This window comes from Dipodomys merriami, unplaced genomic scaffold (assembly GCF_024711535.1).
Source record: "Dipodomys merriami isolate MVZ:Mamm:240054 unplaced genomic scaffold, mDipMer1.0.p SCAF_213, whole genome shotgun sequence".
Classification (NCBI taxonomy): Eukaryota; Metazoa; Chordata; class Mammalia; order Rodentia; family Heteromyidae; genus Dipodomys; species Dipodomys merriami.
The window spans coordinates 827,328-839,665 of NW_027203527.1; the positions used below are offsets into that span (position 1 = coordinate 827,328).

The window sequence follows — 12,338 nt, forward strand, 5'->3', positions numbered from 1 at the left end:
TGGGGCATTCCAGCCTCAAACACAGGAACATTTGGTTAATGAATTTTTAAAAATTGGTATAGAAGTTATTAGGAGAGCACTAAATTCTTGAAATGACCACAGTTAAGAATGCAGGTGTAAAAGGATCTTTAAAAATTGAGAAAATCCAGCCAAATATCCCAGAATTTGGCTGTGATGCTATGCTCAGAGATTTTATAAATACTGTGGAAAAAGGAGTCACTGATGGAATGAAGATGTTAAGAACTGCTTTATTGGATGTTACAGGATTGCTTCTCTGTTTACTACTACAGAAACTGAAGTCACAGAGATACCTAAAGAAAAACCCTGAAGTAGGTACAACAATTGGGGGTGGAGGCGGTAAGAGTGTGGGAGGGGAATAAAAGGTAGAGTAGGAGCTAGTATGTTCTAGAATATTACTATTACTAATAAACTATGTCAGGAAGTTCAGAGTAGGGTTCCTCACCAAGAACTTCAGAGGAGTCAGCTAAACAAAAAGATTGAACAAAACATGGGCAAATCATAACCATTTTTTTTTACTGGTTTCAGTTGACAATATATAATAGCTGTCATTGTCCATGTCTACAGATGGCTTATTTCATGTTTTAATGAAAAAGACATTTGTATATTCCTGACACTGATGGGAAGAGCCAGTTATAATGCTTTAAAACATACAGAATTCAGAGGTTAAATGATCATTTGTTCTTGTTAACTTTATCCCTGCCAGCAGTTTAACAGCCTGTTTATGTCATTCCAAAAAACAAAACAAAAATCTAAAAAACCCCAGTAGGGCATCTTTACTATATTCTGTTAAAATCAGGATTTCAGTGCTTGCTATCTGGGTGGGCTACTCAGAAGCAGCCTTTCGGTGGAGAGTGAGAGTAATCATATACCAAGCAGATGAATACTCAGGTATGAAACAGTCTTTGTGTAACAAAAACTCATAGAATTTCATGAAGGGAACACACAGAGATGGTAGTCAGGAGATGCATGCTGTCTGATTCCAAAGCAAATGTCTTCTCTTTTCTATGTGGGTAGTGGGAACAATGAGGACAAGGCCCATGTTCCTCCCCTGCACATGAGGGCATGAGACTTGGGGCTGAGTCTTCACTGTCCTATTTCTTGGCTGTACCTTGGGCCTGCATTTACCTGAGCTGCCCAGGCTCAGGATGTTCTACATGAGACTAAACCATCCCACAGGCTTAGCTGAGGAAGAGGTCTACCAAGTAGAGCACCTGGAAATGCAGAGAATGAGCTGATACCACATGGAGCAAATTCCGCCCTCTCCCCGCCCCCTTCACTGAGGAGGTTTAGCTGTGTAGAGCCAGAAGTGGAGCTGTGGCTCAAATGGTAAGAGTGACAGCCTCGAGAGTCTGTGGAGCTCTGAGTTCAAATCTCAATCACACCAACCAGTGCCCAGCAGCAGTAGATTCCTTACTAGTACAAATAGTTCCACATCATGACAATCATTTCAAGAGGACTCTAGCCATTTAAATCTCTTCCTAGGCCTAGACTCAATCATATTGGTACCCACTGAGCTCTGCTTGCATGTTGATCTTACCCACCCCATCTATCCTTTCTTTCCTGCTTCAGGTACCTGTTTTACCTCCACACAAAACTTCCCCTTAAGAGTCTAGACCACAATGGGCACCAGTTTTGTCTGAATTATCTCTAAAACTTTGCTGCACACTCTTCTCCCCTGCTCTCCAACCATTCTATATGAGAATGCCTACTACCTCCTCAGTAAGTTCTTAAACACCATGAAAATAACCACAGAGGATACTCATGTGGCCTCCGTGTTTCCTTCTTCCTACCAGATGTTGAACACTGCACCATGCACACAAGAAATACGCAGATCTTACCTACAACTGAGTTTTGAGTAAAAATCAGTTCTGCAGCCAGCTTGCCCTGAAGGGTTGGCACTAGAAAGATAGCTGGACGGTTTCCATTATGATTCGTTGGACTGAGGAGCTTGTGCGATTTAACAAAAATGACTGAAACTTTCCCCTGCCACTACCTTCCCAGCCCACACTCTTAAGGGAAACAAACACACTAAAACCTACCGTGAGTTTCTGTGATTTTGCCTGGTACAAAACATCCTGGTAGTGTTGCGCATGGTCTGGTTCTACATCTTTGATCTTAGCAGTAGGTAACATCAAGGTTTCTAACGTTTTAAAAGGATTCCCTTCATCTATAGCTTCATTGATGTATCCTAGAGCCACAATTCCTAGAAAATGAAGGAAAAAATTCCTTTAAGTCATAGTGCAGTATACACTGTTATAACATTTATTGCAATGACTGGTAAAGCTATGGGATATAAGATCAATGTACAAAACCAAATGTTTTTCTAAAGACACATAGTGTACAATCTATAAGTGAAGGAAAAATGCTAATAAGTTCCAATTAGAAATACATTTCAATTACAACAAGAATATTTAGGAGTAACCTAACAACTGTAGTATAAGACATATATACCAAAAACCATGGAATACCTTGGGGAGCCAAGAGAATTACAGGCAATCAAAACAAATGGCGAGGTACCTCCTATATAACTGAAAATTTAATATTGTGAAAGTGGAAATATTCCTCATATTACCTATATATTCAGAGCAATCCTTCTAAAACTCCTGACAACCTTATTTAAACAAAGAAACAGACAATCTAGCCTTAAAAAAAGTCATACGAAAATGCAAAGGCACAAGAATAACGAGTACAGTCATAAAAAGACAAAAGTTGGAGGATTTTTCCCCATCTTTAAAGTTATTACGAAACAACAGTGAAGATAACTGTATACTATAGCACAGGATAAACATACAGGCTAGTGGAACATAATCTGGGGTCTAAAAAGTAATCCTTTCATTTACAGTCAACTGATTTGGGGAGGGGGCAGAGTGCCAACAGTAAAATGAGAACATAAAACAAAATCCAGCAACAATCCTTATAACAAATGGTGCCTAGCCAAACAGTTGTGAGGCTGGATCTCTACATCTAATCATGCTAAAAAATTCTAGCACTTGGGAAGCAGAAGCAGGAGTTCGAGGCTAGTCTAATTTAATAGTCACCCCCCCACACACAAAAATATCATAGACCAGCTGGGTGCTAGTAGCTCATGTCTGTAATCCTAGCTACTCAGGAGGTTGAGATCTGAGGATCACAGTTCAAAGCCAGCCTAGCCAAGAAAGTCCATGAGACTCGCATCTCCAATAAGCCACCAGAAAACCAGAAGTGGCACTGCAGCTCAAGTGGTAGAGTGCTCGCCTTGAGCTGAAGCGTTCAGGACAGCACCCAGGTTCAGAGTTCAAGCCTCATGACTGATCAAAAAAAAAAAAAGTCAACAGGTGGCTCACACCTCTAATCCTAACTACCCAGGAGGTGGAGATCTAAGGATGTGGTGCAAACCCAGACTAGGCAGGAATGTCTGTGAGTCTCTTACCTCCAATTAACTATCAAAAGAAAACGCAGAAATGGAGTTATAGCTCAAGTGATAAAGTACTAGCCTTGAGCAAAAGCTCAGGGACAGTGCCCAGGACCTGAGTTCGAGTTGCAGGACTGGCACAAAAAAAGTCAATAATTAAAAGACAAGGAGTCAAAGAGACACTTCTCTAGTAAAGATATACATATGGTTAGTAAACACATAAACAATGCTCAACATCATTAGTAATTAGGAAAATATAAGTTCTTATCTCAGCAAGATATCTTGTACCCACTAGGAGAGCTATGCTAAAAAACAAGCAATAAAAAGTGTTGGTGAGAAGGTGAAGAATTAAGACCCTTTATTTACTGCTGGTAGCAATGGAAAATGTACAGTCACCTTGAAAAGTTTGGCAGGTCCTTAAAATATTAAAGATAGAATTACCATGTGAGTCAGCAATTTTACTATCACATACATTCTCAACTAGAAACACATGCCTGTAGAAAAATTTGTATATGAATACTTATAGCTATTTACAATAAAAATGGAAATTAATTTCCTTTCAATGCTTATGATATACACAAGTATATATCCATAGTCTATTCTTTGACCTAGAAAGGAACATGAAATATATATGATACAATGTGAATGAATCTTGAAAATATGCTGGGTGAAAAAAAGACACAAAAGGCCAGTGAACACTTTTAAAGGTTAATGAGGAATGCTATTTCTATCATAACTAGATATGAATGCCAAAATAAACGGTGAGGGAGCCCCAAAACCCAGAACTGGATGAATATAACGTAGACTGGAATACAAAAGAAAACAGAAGTATAGAGATGCTTAGCTACACAAGCTAGTCTTCCTATTACTTTATTTCAGTACTCTGCAAAGGATGCCAAAACATAGTTCAAAATCAAGCAACCCTTTACAGTGTGAAGAGAAGAGTGAATTCCACAAGTTCAGTGCTGTCCTGCAGAACTTTGTGAATGGTGGAAACATACAGAGTTGTCTGATACAGTAGCCATTAACAACAAGTTAACTACTGAGCACTTAACATGTGGCTGGTACCTTGGAAGAACTGAACTCAATTTTTTTTACTTAGCTTTAATGAATTTACATGTAAACAGTCATATACAGCTGGGAGATGGAAATATCCACAGGAATAGTTATGCATATTTAAGGTTCCAACATGGATAATGGATTTTCACATATTATTTATCTGATCAATAAAATGCTACCTAGAACACTAATTCCTGAAATATCAAAGGGTGGACAAACATATCCTCTTGTTTAATTTCTACTGTCTTTTACATGCTAAGTCACCTTAGAATATAGGCTCTAAAATCCAGGAAAGAAAGAGTCAAGCTACTGAGTCTGAGAACTTTATGCTACCTAAGGAATTTTTATTATTATCTCATTATTTAAAAATAAACTATCACCCTGTATTAAAATCAGGAAGCATATTTTATCTATCTATCTATCTATCTATCTATCTATCTATCTATCTATCTATCTATCTATCTATCTATCTATCATCTATCTATCATCTATCTATCATCTATCTATCATCTATCTATCTTATATGTACACACTCATACCTATACATGGTAACAGGAGCTTTTACTTCCTTTTGTAGTATAAATAAACCAGATCTGGTAAAGGTACTAAACACTGACAGGCAAGAAGCTCAGGAGATAAACTATCTTAAGCCCACATCTGTTCCTATTTATTTTATTCATATTTTCCACCAATATGATCACAAGTCACTTTAGAAATGTGATATGCCATGAAACAGAGTAAGTACTCCTAAAAGCTTTCAAAAAACATCTCTATCTTGACCTTCAAATTAAGGTAAAAGTTTAGCTAAATACTTTCTGCAAAGATGAGCCCATAAATACTTATTAGGAGAAAGAGACCATCTAAAACTAGAAATTATTCCAGATTCTGACTCACTTATGTCTGAAGTCAAAGCCAAAGTACTTTTCTAATTAAATGATTTCCAAATACTGAGAGAATTTGGAAATATTCAAGTACACTCCACACATGAGACCCTGGCATCTCACCCTATAATATTTACACACTGGAGAGCATAGAACACTTCACATCAGTCCCTAGACATCTTCTTGGGTAGGCTGCTCTAAATACCTTCAAACACCCCATCCAAAAATGTCCTTCATAACACCACATCTGAGAAAGAGAATGTACACACATCCTAACAGCCGATCACCTGGCAATGAGTGCATTCCAGCTGACTTGATTGAAACCACTAGCTGAACTTTTTGGTGTGTTTCCAACAACACCAGCTGCTGAGGTCATAGTAAATGACCTCATAGGAGCTGAAAGGCCTACCCATAAGCCCCATGGGCATATCTGCATCACTTTGATACCAGTAAAGGGGATATCCCCTACAGACACAGGCTGCTGAGCTTCAGGTTCAGCTTATCTTTCAGTCCAGTGAGAGGGGACATTCTCTGAGAATTCATATATCAGAAACAGTACATGAAGTACCTATATAAGCAAGGATATCTGTGGGACACCGGTGGCTCAAACCTGAAATCCTAGTTATTGAGGTGGCTGAGATCTGAGAATTGTGATTTGAAGCCAGCATGGGCAGGAAACTTTGTGGAACATCTCCAATAAACTACCAAAAAGAACCCGGAAGTGGAACTGTAGATAAGGTGGTAGAGCACTAGTCTTGAGCAAAAGAAGCTTAGGAACAGTGCCAATCCTAATATTGAAGTCCCAGGAATGATGATGATGATGATGATGATGATGATGATGATGATGATGATAATGATAAGAGGATACCTTTGAAACTTAAAAAGCAAAATCTCAAATGAGAAAATGTCCCTAGATACATGGTTAAAATAATATTCCTCTATGACTCAATCAGGAGAATGGAACTTTCTCATAAATCAGTAGAAGCCAGGCATCAGTAGCTCACAGCTATAATCCTAGCTATTCAGGAGGCTGAGATCTACAGATCACAGTTTGAAGCCAGCCAGGGCAGGAAAACCATGAGACTGGGGCTCGCTCTCTCCTCTCCTCTCCTCTCTTCTCACTCTCTCCCTATCTTTTTCTCCTGCAGATCCTGGGGCTTGAACTCAGGGCCTGGACACTCCCTGAGCTGCTTTTGCACAAGGCTAGCACTCTTAACAGTTGAGCATCAGTGCCACTTCAGGCTTTTTCTGAGTCTAGAAAAAGGACAGGAGGGCAGAGGGGAGGGAACTAAACTCTACAAAAGCATACAGGGCTGTAATTCTCTCCAACTGTGCCCTACCCATCCTTAGATAATGAACATCTGCTCTAAGTAGAGCTTTTGTCTTGATTAATACCTGGCAAGCACCACAAGCCCCTAAGCTGTTACACCAGCAAGCCTGGGCTGGGTAGGGCATCTGATCACAGGCATCTCACACACCCCATGGATGGGAAGCTGTGTGGTCCCCAAAGAGGAAGTTCAGCTGTGGATGCAGTCATGATTCTGTCCAGATGTCCATGTTCCAGTAAGTGCTTCTACCGCACACTATATCAAGGAAATCCAGCTTTTACAGGAAAGGTTCCAGTGAGATATTTAAAAACAAAAACCTAATTTGAAGAAAACTTTTTTTTTGGCAAGGTAATCATAGGAATTAGCAAAGAACTAGAATCAATCAACTAATCAACTAATAAAGCCAGGTGCTTTATCTCAACCATGATTCAGCAGATGAAGACCAGATCTGAGTCTTTACCAAAGCATTCAATAAAAATATCTTGGGCTTGTAAGACAAGCTTCTGACTACTCCATCATCAAGCTGAGAGAAATAGAAAAGTCAAAGCTGCCTGGGCATGGTATATGATGAGAATCAGGTCTGATTTATCTATGTAACCCAGCATGGAAGAATGAGGATTGTGAAGTTGAGGCCAGCCTAAACAAACAAACGGATGGAAGGAAAGAAAACAGAGAGAGGGAGGCAGGGACAGAAAGAGAAGGAAATGGAATGAACAAAAGGAAAGAAGGAAGTGAAAGGAAAAGAAAGAGGAGGAAGGAAAAGAAAGAAGAAAGAAAAAGAAGTAACAGAAGTTAGAAATTTTGTTATTAAGTCAAAGAGCTTAGAAGCCCCAAAGATGGTGTTGGTTTGTTTTGTATGATGAAAAAGACAGCTTGAAGCCTGAATTTTTTCACTTATGCTACAAAAAAGCAATAATTAGCTGCTGAAATTGTGTAGTTCCACTATCTTTATAAGCAAGAGGAAGTAAGTGGACATTCAAAAAGCATGTTTCAGGACATATCTTCTTGACCTTGGTCCATTCTCATGCTAGTTGCTACTAGTTTTAGGAACAAAGCAAATTGTCATGACTCATGCTCATAAAGTTCAATTTTGTATTCATCCCTAAGGTTGGAAAGTATGTCCAGGTTTAGGAAAATGTTTGGGTAGGTGGACAAAATTAAATAAAGGTCACCGAAGCCAGGTGCTTAAAGAAATCTATGTTGTTGCTGGATGCTGGTGGCTCATGCCTGTAATCCTAGCTATTCAGGAAGATGAGATCTGAGGATAGTGGTTTGAGGTCATCAGTGCAGGAAAGTTTATGAGATTCTCATCTCCAATTAACCAACAGAAAACCAGAAATGTTGTTGTGGCTCACAGTGGTAGAATGCTAGCCTTGAGTGAAAAAGCTCGGGGACAACGCTCAGGCCCTGAGTTCAAACCCCATCACTGAGGGGGAAAAAAGCTATGTTGTCTTGAGAAATCTTTTTTTGACAAGAAAATAATTAGTACTTCTATTTCTGTGTTTTTGTGTCTTTGTCTTATATAACATTTATAAATAAATGCATGTAATTAAGAGAGGTTTTATATTTCTAGAATTTTTATAATTCTAGAATTTGTACTTGATGTTGGCCTTGCTAGGCAAGTGCTCTACTTACTTAAACCATACTCCCAGCCCTTTTTGCCTTAGTTTGCCCAAAAGGGTTTCATGCTTTTGCCCTCATTAGCCTTGAATCTTGATCCTCTACCTCTGCCTCCAAGTAGTTGTTATTACAAGTGTGTATTATTACCATGCCTGGATAGGAGTGTGTTCTTACACGCTTCCATGAACAAAACCTTACAATTTTCTTAAGAGACCCAGAAACACAACAAATCAAAGAAAGGTTGGACAAATGGGATTGCATGAAACTGTAGAGCTTCTGCATGGCAAAGGACATAGCTAGCAAGATCAACAGAAAGCCCATGGATTGGGAGGAGGAAGATCTTTACTAGCTATACAGTAGACAAGGGCCTTGTATCTAAAATATACTTCGAACTCAAAAAATTAAATCCGCCAACAACAAATCCTCAAACAACTGCCCAATTAATAAATGGGCTAAAGACTTATTTTTTTTTTCAGGTAAGGGGTAGGTTTATTCAGTAGACCTGCTGGGACCAGGCAAGGTTGGCACTCCACGTGGCTGGGAAAGGCCTGGGAATGAGAGAGAGCTGGGAAGAGAGGAAAGAGAGAGAAAAGAGCCAGAAAAGAGCAGAGAGAGGGGTAAGAACAGTATGGGCTAAAGACTTAAAGAGAAACTTCTCTGAAGAGGAAAGAAGGATGGCCAATAGACACATGAAGAAATGCTCAACCTCTCTAGCCATAAAAGAAATGTAAATCAAAACAACATTGTGATTCCAACTCACCCCAGTTAGAATGGCTATAGTCAAGAACTCTTAACAACAACAGATGCTGGAGGGGACGTGGCCAAAAGAGAACCCTACTGGTGGAGTGTAAACTTGTTCAACCACTTTGGAAAGCAGTATGGAGGTTCCTCAAAAGAGTCCACATAGAGCTCTCCTATGACCCAGCAATCTCACTTTTGGACATTTACCCAAACAAGGCCATACTAAAGCTACCAGCAGCATTATCACCATAGCTAAGCTAAGCATAGTTTATTGCAGCATTATTCACCATAGCTAAGACATGGAACCAACCCAGATGCCCCTCAGTAGATGAATGGATCAAGAAAATGTGGCATACACACACACACACACACACACACACACACACACACACACACACACAGAGTGGAATTCTATGCTTCCATCAGAAAGAGTGATACCGCTCCATTTGTTAGGAATGGAAAGACTTGGAAAAAATTATATTAAGTGAAGTAAGCCAAGTCCAAAGAAACATAGGTCCCATGGTTTTCCTTATTGGCAATAACTAGTATATGTCTAGGATGAGCAGAAAAGATCAAAAGCTAGGTACATATGACCATATAGATGATACTAAGTGAAGTGAACCTCAAGATAGGGACACAAGAGGTTTCATCTTTCTAGCTGTAGTTTTTAATGTACTTATAATATACTATGTAAATTTTTTTGTTTCTTTTGCATGTTCTTCTCCCATGGCATAACCCGTTTTCCCTGTATTTGATTCCAATGCTCTATATCTTGTATATATGTTTTTTTTTTCTAATTTAGGGAGGGGAAGGGAAATAACAAAATGCAGAAATAAGAATACAGGTTGACCCATTGTAGCAATGAGATGTACAAGACACTAAGTTGAAAACCAACTTTACAACATCGGGGCAAGGGAGGGAGGAAGTGGGGAGGTGGGGTAGGAAGGGATAGTAGAGGAAAAATAAAGGAGGGGGTAACAATGCTCCACAGGAAATGTACTTATTACCTTACTCATGTAACTGTAACCCCTCTGTACAGCATCTTTACCATAAAATTAATTTAAAAAAAGAAGTTGTTCCCACATCAATTTCTCCAATTATACTCAAGACAGAAAGTGTCCCCATACTTACGGTCATTTTCTTCTTGAATCTCAGAATTAATCATGTCAATACAGTTCTGAATTTCATTCCAGCTTAAATTATCTTGCCCTTGGGATGAGGCTTCTAGTTTAAGGGAAAGTAGTGCATTGGCATAACTGCGTGAAAGAAAACGTTAATCCCGATTAGACATTCTCTCTTTGCTCATGGTATATTTTAACGTCGATATGTGGCCAAATGTAGAAGTTGATGAGGTTAGACACAAAGCAAAATAAACAAAAATTATCTATGCAGCTCCGTCAACATACTCCACACTCACATAGACTAGTGGTTCTTTGAAAGTATTTTCATGTTTATAAAAAGCAAAACTTCTATGTACTGGAAGTTCCTTAAAACCTAGCCTTGTACCCAACTCAAGCAGTCCTAGAAGATCTCAACTCTGAAATTATTTCTCTTTTAGTTGCTCACTAATTTTCTTGATTTGGTTCTGCTCAGTTTTCAGGGCAAATGCTAAGGCGATTGAAGCCTGCAGGGGGCTGGGGTTATTTCCAAACCAACCACCAAATCGGACCCTGAAAGCTCATGCTGGTACTGGGCCATCCAGGTAGCTGTCTAGGTGATCCAGAATGTGCTTACATCAAACAAAATATCATCACAACACACTTGTTTTAAAGGCTTTAATGCAGAACTCTTGACCTCTGTATCTTCAGGTTTCAATTAAAAATTGGGGATGAATGGCCCCCAAAGGCCTATGTGTTAAAGACGTAGCCCACAGGGTGGCACTACTGGGACATGATGGAAGATATGAAGAACGAGGACTAGCTGGTGGGTACCATGAGGTGGGATTGTAGGACCCCTGAAGGAGCTGCTCTGACCCCTTCCCTGCTTCCTGGCTCATGAGGGAAGCCATCTGCTCTGCCACGTGTTCACACCGGAGGTGCACCTTCAGCAGATGCCCAAAGCCACAGAGCCACCTGATCACACTAAACATTCCAGCATTTGTTAGGAAAAGGAAAGACTTGGAAAACATTATATTAAGTGAAGTAAGCCAGGCCCAAAGAAACATAGGTCCCATGGTTTCCCTTATTTGCAATAACTAGTATATGTCTAGGACAAGCAGAAAGGCTCAAAACCTATGTACATATGACCAGATAAGATAATACTAAGCAAAATGAACCCCAAGACAGGGACACAAGAGGTTTCTTCTTTCTAGCTATAGTTTTTTAATGTACTTATATACTAATGTCCTACATCTTGTATATATATTTTTCTAATCTGGGGAGGGGAAGGGAAATAACAAAATGCTGAAATAAGGATACAGGTTGACCCATTGAAGCAATGAGATGTACAAGATACTTTTTTTTTTTTTGGTCGGTCATAGGGCTTGAACTCTGGGTTTGGGCACTGTTCCTGCGCTCTTCAGCTCAAGGCGAATGCTCTACCGTTTGAGCCACAGTGCCACTTTTGGTTTTCTAGTGGTTTTTATTGGAGATCAGAGTCTCATGGACTTTCCTGCCTGGGCTGGCATTGAACCGAGATCCTCAGAACTCAGCCTCCTGAGTAGCTAGGATTAAAGGTGTGAGCCACGGGACCCGGCTTACAAGATACTATTTTGAAAATGAACTTTACAACATTGGGGGTGGGGAGGGAGGAGTTGGGGAGGTGGGTGGGAAGGGACAGTAGGGGAAAAACAAAGGAGGAGGTAACAATGCTCGATAGGAAATGTACTCATTACCTTACTCATGTAACTGTAACCCCTCTGTACAGTATCTTTACAATAAAAAATATGTATTAAAAAAATTCCAGGGCTGGGAATGTGGCTTAGTGGTAGAGTGTTTGTCTAGCATGCATGAAGCCCTGGGTTTAATTCCTCAGTACCACATAAAACAAAGCAAAACAAAATTCTGGCACTGATAAACCTTTTCTCTTTTTAAGATAATAACCTCGGGTACTTTCTTTCTTTCTTTCTTTCTTTCTTTCTTTTTTTTGGGTCCGGTTGTGGGGCCTGAACTCTGGACCTGGGCACTGTCCCTCAGCTCTTCAGTTCAAGGCTAGCGCTCTACCACTTGAGCCACAACACCACTTCCAGCTTTTTTCTTTTTTCTTACATGGTGCTGAGGAATCGAACCCAGGGCCTCAGGCATGCAAGGCAAACGCTCTACCACTGAGCCACCTTCCCAGCCCTTCTCGGGTACTTTC

General features: G+C 39.8%; 1 protein-coding gene across 1 annotated transcript in view; it reads right to left on the reverse strand.

Moving 5' to 3' along the window:
- Positions 1-12,338, reverse strand: part of LOC138834381 (ras GTPase-activating-like protein IQGAP2) — a 257,374-nt gene that overhangs the window by 96,376 nt on the left and 148,660 nt on the right. The window contains exons 12-13 of the mRNA XM_070033008.1: positions 10,173-10,297; positions 2,061-2,224 (exon numbers count right to left, since the gene is read on the reverse strand). Of these exons, the coding sequence (XP_069889109.1) occupies positions 2,061-2,224; positions 10,173-10,297 (289 nt within the window). The remainder of the gene's footprint in view (positions 1-2,060; positions 2,225-10,172; positions 10,298-12,338) is intronic.